At 38.6% G+C, this 21,223-nt stretch overlaps 1 protein-coding gene across 3 annotated transcripts in view; it reads right to left on the bottom strand.

Moving 5' to 3' along the window:
* The window catches only part of PCDH9 (protocadherin 9), a 607,458-nt gene extending 587,024 nt beyond the window's left edge, over positions 1-20,434 (bottom strand). For 2 of the 3 annotated variants that reach the window (XM_077483138.1, XM_077483139.1), the window contains exons 1-2: positions 19,464-20,432; positions 15,279-18,447 (exon numbers count right to left, since the gene is read on the bottom strand). In XM_077483138.1, the coding sequence (XP_077339264.1) occupies positions 15,279-18,314 (3,036 nt within the window). In that variant the 5' untranslated portion in view covers positions 18,315-18,447; positions 19,464-20,432. Of the gene's footprint in view, positions 1-15,278; positions 18,448-19,463 lie in introns of all 3 variants that reach the window. The other variant, XM_077483137.1, reaches the window with a different exon arrangement.
* Between the last annotated feature and the right edge of the window lie 789 nt (positions 20,435-21,223).

Here is a 21,223-nt window from a genome sequence, read left to right as displayed (position 1 = left end):
GTTCACCCGGACACTTCGGGTTTGGAATTATGCATCCGGGTTTCAGACTGTCTGAGACCTGGACACATTCAGATCAGACTAAGTCTCCCCCTTCTCTCTCCTGCCTCTAAGTTAGCACGCTAAGGTAAATCAGGGTTCTCAGAGCACTCATTACATCAGAGCTCACCTTTACATCAGAGCCCTCTTTGTACACCAGAACATACCTTATGTTAGAGTCCTCCCTTACATCAGAGTATGCAGAGTCGCCCCTTACAGTGAAAAGGAACTCTGAGTTCAGATGTGAGTGGAACTCTGTGGACTCTGATGTAAAGGGGGACTCTTGTGATTAACTTCATATGATTAGAAATTGTATTTAATAGTAACATCTATGCATTGTTTATCTGTGCATACTATGAAAAAAAATTGCTCGGGTTCGGGTTTGACTTGAAGAAAGCGTGGCCACCCTGCACCTGGCTCAGCCTCTCAGTGACCTGCTGAGAGCCTGAGGCTGCTGCTCCCGTCCCGTCCACATCCCATCGCTCAAATGAGTGAGGAGAGGGCAGAGCACTGAGCTTTGAGAACAGAGCGATGGGTGATGTTCAATCGCTCTGTTCTCAGTGTAAGAGGCACCTGGGGACAGATGCATCATCAGACCGATGTTGCATCCACCAAGGTAAATATGAATAAAAAAAGAACCCGTGTTTCTCTTTTAAGACGTGTTAACAACACATTTTTTACACGTTTTTGATGTGTTCACATTAAAAACGGTTGCCAGACACCCCCACCTCAGCTAGTAATGCTTCCTAAACACATCTCAAACACACAGTAAACACCATAGGGGTTTTTGTGATGCATTTGCAGTGTGTTTACATTGACACCAATGTAAGCGTTTGGAGAACAGCAAAGCCTGGAAAAGGACACATGTTGAGTCAATTTTGATGTGACGCTAATGAAACCATGGGTACTGCAATGTACTCAGCTTTGACAGACATTTGTAGAGCTTTTGAAAATATTAATGAAATGTCTCCCTTTGAAGCTAGTGTAAACTAAAGGCCCTTACACATGATCCGAATATCGTTCGACAGATCGTATGTCCTTATTCGCTTAATAGTCGCAAGTAGAATTTGAATAGGTAAATAAAGTCATGAAAATTCTCGGACAACAGAAGAAAAAAAAATGGAAGTGATGTCATGTGTTGTAATGTATTTGTATTGTATTTTTGGATGACAACTATACTGACTAAATGAAAATCGTACGATCTGGTATGATACGAGGAAAATTTTCGTGCTTGTCCGATCAAATAATATTGGATGCACTGTCGTGCATGGCTCTCAAAAGTAGTGTACACACGATCCGAAAATCGCACGATTCTTCCTCGGACGACAGTTTTCTTACGATATTCGGATCATGTTTACGGGCCTTAAGCCTAATGCCGCGTACACACGATCAGACTTTCTGGTGGACTTGGTCCAGTGGACCAAAGTCCGTTGGACAATTCAATTGTGTGTGGGCTCCAGCGTTTTTTTTCTTCCCAAAAGTCCGGCGGACCTCAAAATAAGACTGGCTTCAAATTTGTCCACCGGACTTGGCTTTTAGCGGACAATCCGTTCGTCTGTGTGCTAGTCCAGTGGACTAAAACCGATGCTAGGGCAGCTATTGGCTACTAGCTATGAAGTTCCTTATTCTATGTCATAACATTTGAATCCGTCGGACTTTTGGAGTGATCGTGTGTGGCCAAGTCTGTTTGTTTGAAAGTCTGGCGGACCCCAAAGTCCGTTGGACTGTCCACCGGACCAAGTCCGTCGAAAAGTCCGGTCATGTGTACGCGGCATGAGATACATTCATGCGTCAGATGCCTTTTATGGAAGCTGCCATTTTCAGACTCAAAGCCTACATACTAGTTCTGAAACAAACTCGTTCTATGGCTATTTACTTTCACTGTAGATGAAGGCAGAGCCCTATAACTAGCGTACAGGATTTGGGTTAGAGAATGGCATTATCTAGTGAGGTTTCTGAGACAGATGTTTCTGCAACATTGCAAAAAGAAAAGGAGCAAAATTATGGATGCTTTGAGATTTTACTTTTTTTATTCTGATATGCAATAAAATACCATTCAAGCATATTAAAACCTGTGTTCCAAAGTCTCTTTGTTAACAGATGGTTTCCTTTTTTTTATGCTAAGCTAACAGAAATGTTCTTGTGGAGCAACAGAAAACCATTAAATATTGTTTACATGTTTTAAAACTTACTGTTTTACTCTATTAAAAAATAACTGAAAGCACCTTGAAAGTCAATATGTTTCATATGCCATTCCATGGAACAATTTCTGGTGCTGTCACACCTGTACAATACAGTGTTAAAGCACCAAAAACATTCTCCTAAATGATAACTGAAACATTAAGGCTGGGTTCATAACTTAGTGTGGACGCGGCTCACAGCAGGGGTCTGATGTGTCCCTGTTCTCCATTTCAGGCCCAAATTTTTGCCTGAATTTGGACCTGAAATGGAGCCAAAGACGCACAGGACCCTTGTGGATTCCGCTCCTTTGGCCGCCACGGAGATGTATGAACCAGCTCCATTGAGAGCCTGGCACACTCTCCTGTCACGCAAATTGAATGCAAGACAACCCGTATCCAATTTGCACTAGCGTGAACCCAGCCTAATTAATGCCTGCAAAAAAGTAATAAAGGGCCTATAAGGTAGGTTTTTTTTTAGCATGTCCTGACTCATCTAAATGAATCATCAATGTATCTATCCTTTTAAATATGCTTATGCCATTTTACTTGAAGAGCAGCATCATACAAGTGATTCATCCTTCACCTATGCACCGTTATTTGCTAATACATCCATGAGTCAATAGATAATAAATAGATGTGCTCAAATCGTATATCTGTTTAAAGAGGAACTACACCCAAGTACAGGAAAATGAAATGTAATGTAGCTGCTGACATTGAAGAATAAAGATACTCACCAGTCCATGCAGTCCAGCCCTTTCACCCATGCAGCTGATGCTTCCCATGCATCATGTAACATCATCTTGACTTTGGGAGTCACCCGTCACCTCTTGATGACTAACTACTAGCTCCCTACTGAGCAGTGAGGCTACATCACCAGTGCCTTTCCAGGGAGATCCTGTGTTTAAACTAAGAGATCTCACATGATCCCAGGGAAAGAACATTTTTATCATTACTGTTTACACATTGCCATGGCTGTGCCAACCTGAAATTTGTGTGGAGTTTTACTGCTTAGGTTTCCGCAGCTATGAAAAAAATGCTTCATAAATTGTTAGTACAACTTTAAGATTTTTAGGTGCAAAGTCAGCTTTTTAAGTGTCCCCCTCCTCCAATTGATAAAATCTGGAATAAAGCACCTATGGAGGAAGATAATATACTTACCTTGCCTGGAATCCGCCTGTGGTGCCTAGATGAGGGTGGCGTCATCCCCTTTTTAGTGAGATTCCAGGTAATGTTGAATAGCCCAAATGTCACTATTAAGATGATCCAGGACTCCACTGCTGCACCTTCTCTCTAGAGTTGGAACACTCTCTAGAGTTGGAACATTTACCATTCTGTGGGATCTCATAGACAGGAAGATGACATCACTCCCCTACACTATGGAAGACTAAGGAGGGTATGTTATCTGATATTTTTCCAGTAAATGGATTGGGGTTTGCATGGACAAAAAATAGTTTGATGGTGACATTTCATGGGCATGTAATTGCAAATATTTTTAGGATATTACACATGCTTGTGGAAATGAATATAGCATCTAGAATATCCCATAACCTGAGGATTTATGGTAACGGTGGGTGTTTTTATTGGATTATTTATATTCATTATCCAATTGATATATATATATATATATTTTTTTTTTTATATTCTGCTCTATACTGATCTTCTTCTTGGGAATGGGTGGAGATAGTGGATCAGATGTGACTAGACCTGAACTAGAATGTTAATGCACATTTGCAGAAACAAAAATTATAGTAGTCCTGAAGATGATACCAAATTTCATAATACTAAAGGGAGCTTCAAAACAGTGATCTGTAGCAGCATGGGAAGTCTAGAGGCTGATCAATTTAATTCCAGTGCTTAGTGATGTTTGTGCCTTGCCTTACACTAACAATCAGTGGTTTCAGCATAAAACCCTCACTAGAACACACAGCAGACACTAAAAACACGCACATCATCATATGAAAATGCTGTACTTAACAGTAATTGTTTAAAAGTATGCAGGTTCTTCACCTCCCTGGCAGTATGATTATGTCAGATATTTGACTCTCAAAGCGGTACATTGTTTTGCATATAAATTTTGAGTTTTATATTGTAGGCCTGTAATTCTTAGTAATAACACACTTAAATCTGTCCAAACAAGAATCTAGTAGACATCCTGGGTATGATAACGTTTGAAACATTAAATCATAAATTATAGCTTAATAACTAACTATAAATAATTATAAAAAATATATATATTAATAATAAAATACATTTCCCCACAATTCACTATTGCTCAATTGTGCAAGTGTTCTAATTTACTATCGCTGTTTTCTAGCTGGTCTAAAACCACTTTTGATGTAAAGGGACACTTTTTGGTTGCCATGGACAATCTCAAGTTTCCAGGCAGAAAGAACAGCATATATATATATATATATATATATATATATATATATATACTGTATATATATATATATATATATATATATATATATATATACTGTATATATATATATATATATATATATATATATATATATATATATATATATATATAATATAAAACTGCATGCCAGGCACTGGACAAAGCACTAGGGACAAAAGAGAAGGGAAATAATTTGATACAGAAACATAATCTGTAAGATTACAGTGTACTGTGCTATGTGTACTTTTTGAATTTGCCGCCAGGCTCCGCCCCATGCGTCGCGAGGCTCGCAGTGACCGTAGCCCAGAACATAGAGCATCGGGTGGAGGACACAACCCACAGACACAGCAGGTGGCCATCGCAGGATCCTGGTGACAAGGTAAGTAATCTGCACCAGGATCCTGAGATGCAATCCCAAGTGTGGCTCGGGGTTACTGCTAATGGCACTGAAATTTAACCCAGAGCCACACTCGGGATTACTGCCAGGGAGGTTAAAACCCCATTCTTGGGGTTTTAACCTTAATAAATATTTTTCACACCCCTTCCACTTGCCTCAAACCCTTCATTCTAGGCATTTTTTTTATCCTTACTCTGTGTAGTCCTATGTACTCACCTAAATTCCTTCTCTAGGTCCCTCGTCACAGTCAGTTCTGGGTGCTTGAGAATCCTCTGATGCGATGGTGCCCAAGATAGCTGGTCTCCTGCCATCCTCCTCTGATTACATCAGTTCCTTCTGGATCCTGAGAGACCCCACCACTGCAATAGGATGTGTCAGAGTTATGAAAGCACGAATGTGAATAAGGACTCAATTATGAAGGGAACAGACGAGGAGAAGACTTTGGGCTGTGGCATCATATGACTGGCTTAAAGTAAATAAAAAAGGGCATTTTTTTTTGATCTAGTGACCACATTTTGGGGAGTGGTAGGAAGTAAAAAATATCCCATATTGGGGATATTTATATCTATCTATCTATTTATATCTATCTATTTATATCTATCTATTAAAAAGATACTGTAGCTGAAAAATTTAAACAAAATGGACACACAGTAAGTATGAGAGAGTTACTGACAATCTAATGCAGTGATTCTCAACCAGGGTTCCGTGGAACCCTAGGGTTCTTCCAAAGGTTGCTAGGGGTTCCTTCAGCATTGGGCAATTTCTGCCTCTCAGATAAGTTCCCAATGACACCATTAATCTTTTTAGCTATCTGTGAGGAGGTAATTCTTCCCAATGACCACAAGCGTAAGGACCATTCTTCCCATTAACCATCACACTATTGAATCACAAGTTGCAGATTTCTAATTTTTAGCAGGGGTTTCCCGAGGCTGGAGAACTATTTCAAGGGTTCCTCTGTGTTGAAAAGGTTGAGAAAGACTGATCTAATGTTTGCAAGGACCACCTGTTGTCGTCATACAATGACCCAAAAAGCCCTGTCATCATTTTAGTCACTGATGAATTAATGCTGTTACTTTAATATTGTAATTAGTTCAAATATCAAGCAACAAGTCTTATTGCAATGTCCATAAGATAACCTTCTTAGTTTGAGGGTTCCAGGAGAATTCTGGAAATCAAGTAAATATGCAACCTTTGTGATTCCAGGGCCATTTTGCTATAATGAAAAAAGCTATGGATCATATTCTAACATGCACTATGAAATTGACAATTTTGATTATGCACAGTAACAACAAAAGGGCACCCAAAAAAAAAAAAAAACTGAGTAATGCACAGTAACCTGTAGCAGCCAATGATTTTTTTTGTTTACTGATCTACTGATTGACTGCGCAGTCACATCTAATAGTGTTACTGTGTCACTGCAATTTACATATGACTAGTTTTTCTACCTATCTATTAAAGCCCAACTCTGGGCAATTTTTGTTCCCCATACAGTGGGGCTGTGCCTGTACTGCATGGGTCAACTATTCATTGTTTCTAGGGGTGAAAAGAAAGTTTATACTCACCTGATCCTCCAGAAAACCACACTCTCCCACAGTCCAGCAGTGGACTGTTCCTGTCTAAAGAGCATGCTGACATCGGGGACAGTCCATTTTCAAGACCACTGGAGTATGGGGGAGCAGGAGCTGCAGGAACTGCTCTTCTGCAGGGAGGATTGGCGGATCAGGCAAGTATATATTCGCTGTCATCTCCCCAACAAACAGTTAACCCATGTAGTGCGGGCACAGACACACTGCAAGGGTAAAAAAAAAAATGCCCGGAGTTTTCCTTTAGACAAGTCTGCATACGTTTTCTTTAGTTTTGATAATACTATTCCTATTGATTTTACTTTCATTTTGATTTGTATACCTTAGAAATCACTAAAAGCTATGTGAGTTTATTTAGCAATCGTGGCTATACTGTAAGCCCACAATAATAATTAAATGAAAAGGTAAATTATGGAATGTATTTAGAGAGAAAATATATGTGTGCGAGTGTGTATGTGTGTGGGGGAAAACTGGAAAATCTTGGACTATATGCATGGCTAGAATCACTGACCAGCTATCGCTATTACTTGCCCGGGTGTCTTTATAGTTAATGGCATGCATGGGGGAAGTGAACGTAAGCATATGTATATGAGGATTTAATGCTTAAATCCTCATTTGCAGAGCACTGAATGTGTGGGGATTATAGACTTAGATGACAGAGTACGATCAAGCAGGTCTCCACAGGAATCAGTTGTGAAATGTTAATAAAATCGTGATTCATCATTTGCAAACTGCAAATGATTAAAAGTGATTGGTGCTCACAAACGTAACAGTGATGTTACTAGAGTCTCTATTTCCAATTGAAGAATGGTAAATCAAAATGTTGGTAAACAGCAGTAAATGTAACTAGATCAGGTAAATGTTTATGCTACTGCAGATGGCAAATGTGCTTTATAGATATGATAAAAACGCCCTAAATGTTTTTTAAAATCAATCTTTGCCCTTAGCATTCCAAACAGCTTTATAGGGTTATTACTTATTATGTAAACAATCCCTAATGCTGTAGAACAGGGATCTCCAAACTGCGGCCCAAGGGCCAGATGTGGCCCTTTGCTAGCCTTTGTCCGGCCCTCAGGCCACTATTCCTCCCAAAGATATGAGACACTTATCTGCCCACTGACACCAAAAAAGGGGCACTATTTCTTCCACTGATACCAATGATGGGATACTATTCCTCCTACTAAGAGGGGCACTACTCCTCCTCCCACTGACCACCAACCCTGAGGCCTTATTTATTCTTACTGATGCTGGGCGCAGGACATTTTTTACCCCCGCTGGCCACTATCCAGCCCTCCTAATGTCTGAAAGATAGTAAACTGGCACTGCTGTAGAATATATACCGCACTTACCATTTCTCTGCTTATACTTCTTGAAAAATTAACATGTGTTCTTATAGGGAACATGTAGTAATGTCAATTGTCACTGAGCAGTACCCTGCAAAAAGTAATTGCTGTCTTGAATTCCTCCTGAAAACAGAAGTGTACTTGCTGTGCTTTGAGCCTCTTAAGTTAATATCCGCCAGACTGAGATCTTCTAGGGCACTGTGCCTGTGACTGCTTGTCTAATGATATTAGGAGAGTGATTTTCTGACTTTACTATTGTGCTGATCAATGTTCCTTGCTAGTGAGAAGAAATATGTACTTTAGGGCCTGCAGTGCACCCCCCCCCCCCCTGCATCATTCTGTAGATCTGTAATTTCCCAACCTTTGGCTTCTTGAAAATTTCCCCATCAGTCATCAGTGGGTCAACTCCGAAATGTGGAAGCAAATCATCACCTTTACAAAAATGTACTCAATAAGGCATAGTAGGCCAGTAAAAGGGGAAAAGATCAGCTGCACCATACTGGTGGCTAGTCCTCTACCCTCTACTTACCTTTTTTTGGGGGCACAACTTCTGCAGTACAGGTTCTGTTCAAACATTTACAAGAAGATATATCATGATGTTTCTGTTCGGTCCCCAGGATGGAGGGTCCACAGAACAGCTCAATGGTATACACAGAATGCCAGCTGGTACATTAGGAAGTTGTTCCACATATATGAACAATTCCTATAATGAGGATTACCTTAACAGAACACTGTCTAAATGACTAATACATTTAGAAGCATGGATAATAATATAAAAAAATTTTCTAATAAGCTGACATACAGCAGGGGGTACTTAGTATATATCTATGTATAGGGCTACATACCTTATTAAAGTTGAGAAACACTGCTATATATTACAGGATATTTATGCTGGATTCTATGTGCCTATTGATATGCCTATTGCAATTACTCACTAGTGTTGGTGGTAATTATGTTACCATATTAGATTCTCACTACACACCAAAAAAGTCCACCAATTAACTGCTGATTAGTTACAATGTTAGAACAACATTTCCTGTAGTAAAGCTCAACCCCAGACAAATACAAGAGTTAAAGTGTATATCGGTAAAGAAAAAATAAATATGCAGTATATCTTTGGAATACATGCACATTCTGTCATGTTTTATTTTCCTTAAAATGCCTGAGAGTACAAAAAAATACCTGTTGATCTGCAAAAAATGTGCTTAGCTCTTATGCCTTGTCCACGTGGAAGGTTGGGGGGATGTAGTGGTCAATAAAAAAAGATGGATGATTTGCATTTTTACTGCTCCCTGGATGCTGTACAAATTTCTGCAGTCCTAATGCTTTGTTTTGCGGGGTGGAAAAAATTATCCAGCTGTAAACATGTTTAAAATGTTTGCAACTCCACAAAACTTAGCATCAACGCACAATAGTTGCAGACTAAAAACATGCATTCAAAAAGGTGGTAGTATTACCTTCTGAATCCTTGGAAGCCTCTGCTCTACAGTACTAATTTCGGAGAGGTGGTAGAGACTGCCACCATGTGAAAGAGGCTTTAATTACCTGTTGGGGGCTGACAACACACAGGATTTTTTTGAGTCAAATGTACTAGAAAAGGTGTCAGCCCTGCTCACTTGTCTTTTACTGAAGCCCCCCCATCCTAATCTCCACATCACTCTGAGAGCAATGCCTTGTACACATGGTTGGAAATTCCAATGCAAAAGGTCCGATCGGATTATATTCTTGGAAAATCCAAGATCGTGCGTGGGCTCTATCGGACTTTTTCTGTCGGAAATTCAGACGGAAAAAATTTGAGAGCAGGATCTCAAATTTTCCGACAAAAAAATCTGATCTGACTTTTTCCGATTGGACAAAGTGCCACGCATACTCAGATCAAATTATAAGACCATAGCTATTGGCTACTAGCCTCGACGTAGTCCCATCGTAACGAAGATATGTCATCACGTTCTGAACAATTGGATTTTCCGACAACTTTGTCCAACTGTGTGTATGCAACATCAGTTTAGTACAAAATCCATCAGAAAAAAAAACGACGGGTTTTGTGGTGGGAATGTCAGACCGTGTGTACAAGGCATAAATGTTCGTTAGTCCAAGACAAGAACTGGGAGGGCTGATTAGGCTTCTTGATAATGCACAGACAGCAGGATACAAGGTACAGAACAGTTTTGAGTTTTTGACACATTTTTTTTGACTCATCTAACAGATTAAAAAATAAATAAAAATCAATGGTATATTTAATCACAAAGGTATGCAAATAATAAAAGTTCATTGTTAGGGTTGATATACACTTTGATCCAGTTGTGTATTCATGATATTGTTAAAATATATATATTTTTAACTGAATTTAGTGTAAGTACTAAACTTTGTTCTGACATCGACCTCTGCAAATCACCTGTACAGCAGTATGCAGGTGAATAAAATGAGTTAGAGCAAAATAAGCCCCTCAGACTTAGTTGGCAGTGAACATACGGACAGAAGAAGAAAGCATGATTATGATTTGTCACTTTATTGTCCAATCAGCATGCTGGAGGTGTGTTCCTGGCCAAGCTTTGCTGATGCAGTAGAGGTAAAGAACTTGTCTAGCTTGTGTGGTAGGAGTGCCTGGCCACAATGCTGTGTATTTTGGTGTTTGTCTGGAGTTCAGATTTAAGCAGCGTACAAAAATAAATAAATAATAAGAATGAAGTCATGGGTCACAGCTGAGACCCACAAAATCTCTCTGGTTGTTGTTTACTGTTGAATTAGACAATGCCCTTCAACTTTTAATAACTGGGTAGTGTTGATATCGCCCTTTTTTTCTGACTTCATATGCCAGAATTGCAAAATGACCCTTCATTTAACATTGAGAAAATGAGCTTCAAAGTCATTTGAAAAGGCCTTTTTTTAAATAATGAGCAAGACCGTTCTGCAAGCAGAAATAAATTATTATTTGGAACACTTTCATCATTCAATTTACAATATGTCACCTATGTTTAAAAAAGGATGGAATTGAGCCGTTACAGATGACATTTTCCTACATTAACAAATAAAATTATAGTATTAAAAAAGGCAATTTATTTAAGCATTGTGAACTGTGAACTCGCTGGCACTTCTTGGTATAAACAAATAACAATTACTGACAGTACCATATAACGCGCTATATTTCAGATCAACAATAACTGTTAACCTTATAAATACTAAGGGCCTGACATCCCATTCCCAGAAGGGATTATGCTAATCTAGCTCTACATCCGTCTTTCCAGCTGTATACATAATTTTCTTTTCACATCCCTCATGTAATAAACGCTCAATGCAAAGCCACAAAAGCATTTCAGTTATTAGTGGGTTAAACCAGTATGTAGAATTACAAACAGTCAATATTAATACTAGAATGTTGCTCATGAAACAAGTATGCTTTAAAAAAAAAAAGAAGAAACAAAAATGGTGGGGCTTGTTGAAGGGAAGTGGTTTGGGGTTTATTTTTTATTTTTTTTATTTTTTTTTTGGGTGGGGGGGTTTGGTTTGGTGTGATTGCTATTTTTGTGTTTTTGTCTGTACTGTGTCAATGTTGTTTTCATATAAAATAATAAAAAGGATTTTATTTAAAAAAAAAAAAAAAAAAAAAAAATATATATATATATATATATATATATATATATATATATATATTTATTTATTTATTTATACTGTATATATGTATATATATATATATATATATATATATATATATATATATATATATATATAGAGAGAGAGAGAGAGAGAGAGAGAGAGAGAGGGAAATATATATATATATATATATATATATAGAGAGAGAGAGAGATTTTTTTTTTCTTCTTTTATGTTTCTATGCTTTTATTCTGGATCCTTGAATCTGAATTTAGATTGTTTATTTTTATTTTTTTGCCAAGCCAGGTGTTGCATGGGCTTCAAACAAGTGAATTTCATGATCAGGTGTTTTTTTTACCTCAGTACACCTCCAATTCCTTTCACAGGAAATATTCATTTTTTTTTATTTCATTCCCATGAACCTAATTGGAAATTTAGAACATAAGCTAGCTTGAAAATGACTGCTTTAATAAATCAACCTATAATTGTCTGATTTAATCAGCGGTCACCATGTAACAAAACTCTTATGTCCCATGCCCAATCAGATTAGGGGAATTTAGACAAGTTAGATTTCCTTTATATAAAAAAAAATACATGACTATCTAAATCTAAGTGGTTAATAATTTAATAAATTAGCTTTTAATTTAAAGCACTACATTTAGCTTTAAGCGATAAAACTTTCTTCCAAAAAAACAAAAGAGATGTGTATGTTCAAATTTTTTTTTTTAAGTGTATAGATTTTAAACAGGTTAAATGTGAGCGAGGTGAATATTTATATTTGAACAAAGTCAAGAAGAACAGCGGCGTATCAAATAGGGACCCATGTGCTTATATATACACGTTTGGATGGAAAAAAAAAACGTGAAAATTGTAAAACAACCACCCACTGTCACTACTAATAGGATAGGAAACCAGCATCAATGAAGCACAATTAGAAATGTGTTGACACTGGGTGTAAGGACACTTGGCACCAGTCACAACAATTTATGTGCCACAGTTTGACAACCCAAACTCACAGCTTAGAAAATGAATACTTAGAGTGAGTTATGTCATAGATGTATCATATAAGTGGGTCACTGCTTCATATCTTTAACATCTCATGTTCTTACCCACAGAAATTCACGAGGGCCAAGGAAATTAATTCCCCAATTGCTGTCAACGGAGTTAGGAAACGGCAATAAACAGCTTACTGTAAAGCCTCTAGCTACAATAAAACGGCTGTCAATAAAGCATGCCCGATATGGTAAATAAAGGAATTACTTATACAGTAACCAACAGATCTGTCTCTATTCTCTATACATAAAGAATGAGGGGAAGACAAGTGTTGCTTAAAGTAGCTCAGAGAACTTCATTTTTTTTTTTTTTTTTAAATCTGGCAGCAGACAGCAGAAAACATCAATATTTTAGGCTGCCATAATACTGACAGTTTTGCACCTGAGCTCCTGCATAAATGTAAAACATAATAAAAGTAGTCGAAATTTGAGCGTTGATAGTACAAGTTTTGTTTGTTCACGGATACATTGCGACCTGAAGGCACAGTTCACTAACAGTTAATAAGACTGCAAACTAAACATAATTGGGCTAATTTAATAAGGCGAGGAGCAACATAAAGAGTGCAGTTACCAAAGGCAACCAATCAATAATGACCTTTTACTTTTACATTAACTCTATGCTAATGAGAGGTGAACTCTAATTGGTTGCTATGCACTGTTGCACACAACAATTCATTAATGGCTATTGCACTGCACTCAAATAATATCACATGACCTCACGCTAAAGATGTTAAAGAAGTACGGTTGTAGAATACAGTGTGAAACATCACTAAAGCACATGTGACACAGTGAGTCACGCTATGTTCTATTTCCTTATACGTCTACCAACTACTGCAATCATCCACAATTCCTAAGGCCTAATGCCAGTAGTTCCATTACTTATTGGGGGATATAAAATGAAGATTAGGAAGTTGGTGCAGTACACCCTATCCATTCTGGATCTACTTTACAAACTCAAGAACTGGTTGCTCCAGTGCAACCGTCATTAAATAAAAGGTTTCGTTGGCTGTAGATCCAGCCTGATCTATTCCTCCCCCATCTCTAATATACTGCAGACTTGGCACCGAGCCAGCACAAGCCACATAGAACCTTACTGCCATCTACAGGCCATTCCGTTGGTCTTTAGAGGCAAAACAGACAAGCCTCAATGAAATAAATTAGACAGCTCTGCATTTAAATCTTTATTAGCAGGGAATTATTGGACTGAAAGCTAATGCTGGATTTTGTAAAATATGAGTTTCCCTGATCACTAATCCCTCTTTAGATGGCAAATTTCACAGCTAAAATGAGCTTTGACAGATTGCTTTTGCTTTACTTAGATGAAGAAATATTTACAATGGATTGAGTTTGTTCTGCATAATTTTTTCTCTAATTATTTGAATAAATCCACTTTCTCAAAGTATAAGTTTGCTTTGTAAGAACAAGCATAATACAGCAGAATGCTCAGTGATACAGTCCCTACACATTTCTCCAGCAGTATAGGAAAACTTTTCAGTATGACACAATAGAAATCTGGGGGCAATTCAAATCCATAGCCCTGTATGTTCAACAGACCTGTATAGTAAACTGATCACTGTTATCCCTACATACGGGGGAACAGAAAAAAAAAACTAAACTAGCAACATTTTATAAAAACTATAGGACTTATTTAATAAGGCAATTCAAAGAGCAATTGTTATTAACCAACTGAAGCATCTAGCCAGATTTAAATTTTCATTCATTTGTCTTGATCTGAACATTAAATGATTTTTTTGCCAATTAGTTGCTATGGGTTAATACACTTTGCTGATAGCTCATTGCTCTTGGGCCTTATGAAATATGCCTGCAGATCGATTTGATTATAGAGGGATTTATACACAGGATAAAATGTATAAAGAGTTATTATAGCCTATTTATTTTTTTTGATACTTGTAGGACAGAAGAACACAATACATTGTGCAGCTAGGCAGAACTAGCAAAGGCACAGGACTGAGAATACACATAAAACTTTTATTTAGCTACAAGCATGCGTCCATCATACCTGTAGCTTTTCCGACAAATAATTTACAGAATGAAAAAACAAAACAAAAAAAATAATAATAAAAAAAAAAAAAAAGCAAAGTAACACTCAAAATGTAAAATACATTTGTGACAGATGTGAATTGCACCCAGTCATGCATTGTTTACTCACAATTAGCATTTAATGCAAAATACATTATCTTACTTTACAGCAAGAGTAAAAAAAAGTTAACCCCTTTTTGTGAACATATAATTCTTGTCCATGAAATAATAAAAAAAAAAAAACTTTAAAATCAAAATCTTCTGAAGTCTGTCAGTGGAACATATTCAGTGTGAAAATAGAAAGTCCTCAGAAACTTTTTTTTTTTTTTTTTTTGTTTTTCTTTTCATTATTGGAGTGTAGGGGTTACAGTGGGACTCTGGTATTTAACATGCACATGTATGGTACAGTACAATCAGGAATGTACATAAGTATATATGCATAAACATGTGTATGCATATATATTCCCGGACTTATGAGTCCTCAAAAGTCTTTCAAGACTCAGTGACAAAAAAAATAGAAAGGGGTTGATTTTTTTTCCCTCTCAGTAACATGAGCAAGCCAAAGAAGACTGTATGAAGACATAGTGGCACTTTAATACTGGTTGATTGGGCACTTGTATGCAGTACTTATAGACCAGTAAAAGTGCTCGTTTACCTGTCTGGTGTGTAAAGGACCTTTTGTCTTGAAGCCTCCCTGGGAACTGCACTCTGAGGCACTGAAGTGATCTGAACTAGTGGAAGAGCGTTTGGAAAGGGTGTCACAGCCCCCAACAAAGGTGTTGTCCAAAGGGAGTTCCTGAATGACATGATGCTTTTTCACTGACACTGGAGTATCTGCTTTAAGATGAAAAGCAGACTGCGGAGAGGCAGACTTGTAATGCTTAGCTAGGTCAGGGCTGTTAGGTTTGAAGGTTGTTGGGGGAGCAGTGCCCCAATCAAAGCGTCCAATCCCTTGTTCCTCCAGCTCAGCTGGAAGACTAATAGTCCCGTTGATAGGTTCATGTACAGTGTCATCAGGTTTAGATTCCTCAATGGTAACAAAATTCAGCAAAGAACTTTTAGGAGATTTTCGTTTCTTCCTTTTCTTTTTTTTATTCTGCTTGCTCTCCTGGTTTGGTGACATCCACTCTGCCCCTTGTTTGCTCCTCTGGGCAGCTTTAAATCTTGATGCATGCCGACATCGAACCAGAACTGTCACAAAAATGACAACGATAACCACCATGGCACCTGCCACAATGGCAATCATTATAGTAAGATAATCCTCGTTTTGGTAGGGTTGACTGCTGTCTCCAATGTTTCTGTCTAACGGAGTTTCCATAGTCCTGCGAATTAAATCATGGATGTAGGAAGCATTCCCAGCTGTCTCATTGACATATAGGAATACCAGTACCAGCGTGTGCAACGGTTTAGGGTATCCTAAGTCACTGATATTTACCACTAGGCGGTGCAGGCCCACATCTGCTGCAGATGGTTTCTCTTCCAAAGTAATGTTGCCTGTTACAGGGTCTATTCGAAACAGACCTTTGCTATTTCCACTGACAATTGTGTATTTCAGTTCGGCATTCATCCCAGTGTCAACATCCACAGCAAAAACTTCTGCAACAACTGAGCCAGGAATGGCTGATAGAGGCACCAGCTTAAATGATGTATTGGATGGAGGGGAGATAACTACAGGGCTATTATCATTAGCATCCATGATATTGATTGTTACTTTTGCAGTAGAGGAGCGTGGATTTTGCCCTCCATCTACAGCTTTGACATCAAATGTGTATGAACCTTGTTGCTCTCTGTCAAAGGACACATTAGACTTAATCAAGCCAGAATATGGATCAAGGACAAAATTTTCATTGTCATTAAGTATTGAAAGTGTTACAGCTTTGTTTTCTCCTGCATCCGAATCTGTTGCTGTGATAACACCCACTGTGCTGTATTTTGGAAGGTTCTCAGATACAAAGAACTGAAAGTGGTTATGTGTAAACTTGGGACTGTTGTCATTCTCATCCAGCACAGTCACTATCACAGCTGCTTGGCTCTGCAGTGGAGGAGTGCCATTGTCTCTGGCTGTGACAGTAAAAATAAAACGCTCTTGCTCCTCTCTGTCAAAAACTCTAGAGGCTGTCAAAACTCCTGTTTTCCGGTCCAGATCAAAAAATGAAGCGTTGGGGCCAAGTTGATAAACAATGTCTGCATTCTTCCCACTGTCTTCATCTGTGGCACTGATAGTGGTTAAGTAGAGACCTCTGCGGTTGTTTTCAGACACTGATAACTCAATTACGGGCTGGATAAAAATTGGAGGATTGTCATTCTCATCCTCCAATTCCACTCTCACCAAGGCAGTCTGGTTGAGGCTTGGTTTTCCAGTGTCTGCAGCAACTATCTTAAAACTGAATTCTTTGGTGCCCTCATAGTCCAACAAGGAAGAAGTTTCTAGCAAATACTGGTTATCGTAGACGGCTTTCAGGTGAAATGGTACTTCTCTTTCGATGAAGCAAATGACCTTGCTGTTGACATCGGTGTCTTTATCGGACACTGTAATCAGGGCTATCTTTGTGTTTATAGGGTCCTTCTCTGATAAATACACCGTACCATTAATAGGGCTTATAATATACCTGAGATCAATATTAGGTGGGTTGTCATTTACATCAGTCACGTTAATATTTACGGTTGCCCTTGCAGGTGTGGAGCTGCCATCTGTGGCTAGGACGGTTAACTTGTGAATTGCAGTGTCTTCCCTGTCCAGCAGTCTCTGTACTGTAATTAATCCAGTAGTATTATTTAAAGCAAAAAGTCTTTTGGTAGCAGATGTCACTTGGGCACCATATATATATTTGATCTCAGCATTGCTGCCTATGTCTGCATCTGTTGCATGCAACTGCACTACAGAGGTCCCTATGGGAGCGTTCTCAGGGATATGAACTTCTATCTGACTTTCTTTGAACACTGGTTTGTTGTCATTCACATCACTTACTGTGACTTGCAGGATAGCAGTGCTGGATTTCTGAGGGTTTCCACCATCCTCCACTTTGATTTTCATCACATAAGTGTCTTTCTGCTCTCTGTCCAAGACCTGCTGCACTATGAGCTGTGGCCATTTCTCCCCTTCTGGTGTCTCGACAATGTCCAGTCCAAAGACACTCTGTCCATTTAAAAGCCCATAGTGCTGAACTCCATTGAAACCTGTGTCAGGGTCAACTGCTGATGGAATTGGGAACCGGCTGTTTATAAGCGTGTTTTCTGGAATAGAAATGTTGATCACAGTTGAAGGAAACATAGGTGCATTATCATTGGTATCTGTGACAATTATTTTGATCTTAATAAGCCTGAAAAAGTCATTGGGAAGGATGACTACTTCAAGTTCAAAGAAACAACCATTTTCCTCAGCATAGGATGATCCAGCACAGAGTTTTTCTCGGTCTATTTTGGTGGAGGTGGTGAAGATCTCCCCAGTTGTGCTGGACACCTTGACCAAAGGAGAGTCGCCAGCTTTAGAAACCAGTCTGTAGACCAGGCTGTTACTGGTTCCAGTTGCAGCATTGATATGTGAGATATTCAGGTCCTTTGGTATGTTTCCAATCGGTACATTTTCAGGCAGTTCCTCTCTTATAGTGTAAATAAGTTCTTGGGCAATTGCAGAATCCAGCCTTAAGCAGGCAATAAGAGCAGCCAACAGGTAAAATTCCCTTAGGTCCATGATAATGTGCTTCCTTTGTTTTCTTGGATTTTAGGATTTAAGGGTTGTCGCTGAGAAATGGTGCCGATTTGCAAGTGGAGGCGTGCATGGACTGCAAGATGCCTTACATCTCATTTCTAATTGGAGCCAGCAGCTGTCAACACAATCACACAAACAAACAGATTTGTTTCATTCAGTACAATATAAGTCTATACAGACATAAACACACAACACATTTGACTTGCAAAAAGTAACTACCCTCAGCAAAGCTTGTCATGTGTGCAAAATTAAAACAGTCTAATAGACCCACACTAGCATGCCTGGCATTATGTGCACATAGGATGCACTCAGCTACTTTTCCTGATATCTTATTCCTACACATTTCTTTTTCTAATCACCGCTGTGTAATGCATGATTCACATCATGCACCTATCCATATAACTGTTGCCAATAAAATCCTAAGCCTTTACCAGTATTCCTTGTAACTGCACTGTCAGCTGCCAAATACAATTTGTGCTTCATTGCCTCTACTCTGGAGTCATTCCTCTTATCGGAGCCTATTCCTTGTGTCTTTGCTACTAGACTGCTATGATATGGAGGACTGGAAGGAGTAGAAGAGGGCTGCTGCAGCAACTGCTGAACATGCTTGCAAGCTCTGATAGCTAAAACATATCGCCTGGGCTTTTCATGATATATCAGGACGTGGCACGGGTCTATACTTTCATGTATCCACAGTACCACTCTGTGTTTTTTTTTATACATTTACCAAATCGCCTCGTGTTAATTCTAACCTGGCAAGTCTGTACAATCCTTTACTTAGGCTAACTACACACCTTACGATGCTTCATTTGCAATCTGGATTTCTTGCCTAACATTATGCATTGCAGGATGCAAATCTTTTCTAATATAATATAAAAAAAAAACAATAATGTCATGATTAATTCTGGCCGCTGTCTAAAAAAAAAGACATTGTGTACAATCATACAATGGTATCACACACATTGCAATCTGATCATGCTGTGGGAACATTCTCATCATTTTTATTTATTTTTTCATTTTCAAAGTGATGATCACATTGCATTGTGTTCACCCCACCGACAATACAGACTTGTAATGCAGCTGTCAGATTGGAAGGCATGTGAACTAGTAATAAAAGGGCTTGCAACTTACAGTCCAGAGGTGAGTTAACTGCAGCCAGGGATGGAGCATCGGTAGGTATCAGGGTAGTTAGGCTCCTTGATGAAGGAAAAAAAAAAAAGACGCAGTCTGGTTATAAAAAAAAAGGTCAGTCCCCTGGATGTGATCTTCAACTAGTAGTCACAAATACTTGTTAATGCAGCTAAAGTGGAGTGATTGTGATGCAGCTTCCATCCGCTGGCCAGTTTCTAATGTGATCTGCATTGGGCTGGAGAGAGAGAAGCTGATGGGAGCCTGTGATTAGTTCCAGCAGTGATAGAGACAGGTAGGGATGCAGGTAGGGATGGAGGTACGGATGCAGGTACCAGTGCGTTCTCCCACCAACATCTCAAGCTGGCAAAAAAAATAAAAAATTAAATAGCAGGCAATCAAACGGCACCAATGCTTAAACTTCACTGTGCCCCCTGATCAGCACGGATGTGATGCATCTAGGAATCCATCCAGCAGCAATTGGCAGGGCGACAATCACAAGCAGTTTGGTGAATCCTAAACCCAAAAGGCTTTTCCCTTTAGAAGGTGTTGCTCCTGGACGGTGATTTAGCAACTCCAAGCTGAACACTGTAAATCATTCTCTCCGCCGGGTCCACCGCTCATCATCATCATCATGTGCTCCAAGGTAGTAAAACATCAACCGGGTACCACATCCGCTTGGAATAATCAAGCCACTTATATTTTCCATTGAGCAGAGGAGAAGATTTCCATCTGGCACTGTAACAGGAAAAAAATAAAAAAATAAAAAATAAAATAATAAAAAAATAAACCAAAAAAATAAATACAAATCAGGAGTCTGCAACTTGCTATGGCAAATGTCAGAATGCTAATAGTGCTGCTCACTGCTAGTTGCCAGAAATCCCCAAACGATTGGCTTTGAGATTGCAAGATGCTCCTTCTTCCCTCTTTATACTAGCCCTCTCATAGACGTGCATGAGATAGCCCACCCTCTTTCCCTCTGAACTGGATTTCTTCATAGAACTCTCAATAAACCCAAAGGGAGGGCGTGTTTGGTGACGGGACACGCCCACGACCTGCTGGTTGGCTGTCTACGAGTATGTGCTTGGGAAAGAGACGGAGCCGGGGCATAGAAGGCTTCCCTTTAGACGTGCCCGCTGCTCGGCTCCTCCCAGCCGGCTAAAGGGTGCTGGAGACTTTTTACTGCCCGCCGCCGTTTAGTTGCTCAGTTACATTGTAGCAGCAGGGCTCTCAGTCTAGTAATCCTTCACAATCAACTTACAATGTTAACCCTCCCGGGGCAGCACTTGGGGAAAGCCTGGATATATATGTATTAATATAACAGCAGCAGTTTATGGCTTATTTGTAGTTAAAATCTACATAGCCTTCTTACAATGGCCATACACATGACGATTTTGTATATATATATATATATATATATATATATATATATATATATATATATATATATATATATATATATGTATATATATATATATATATGTATATATATATATATATATATATATATATATATATATATATATATATATATATATATATATATATATATATATATATATATATGTTAGCATGAGAGCTGCACCATATTTTGCACTGTGCAGTTTTAGTAATTCTCCCCCATTGTCTGGTGGAAAAAAAAAGACACAAGTCCATCTAGTTCAACCAATGATAAAAATAATAATAATAATAATAAATACCCCCCAAATATATATATATATATATATATATATATATATACATACATATACACACACACACAC

Source organism: Lithobates pipiens, unplaced genomic scaffold (assembly GCF_037356315.1).
Source record: "Lithobates pipiens isolate NorthernLeopardFrog02 unplaced genomic scaffold, aLitPip1_a1.2 Scaffold_16, whole genome shotgun sequence".
NCBI lineage: Eukaryota > Metazoa > Chordata > Amphibia > Anura > Ranidae > Lithobates > Lithobates pipiens.
Note: the sequence above shows the minus strand (reverse complement) of the source record. Positions and strands in the feature narration are given on the sequence as shown.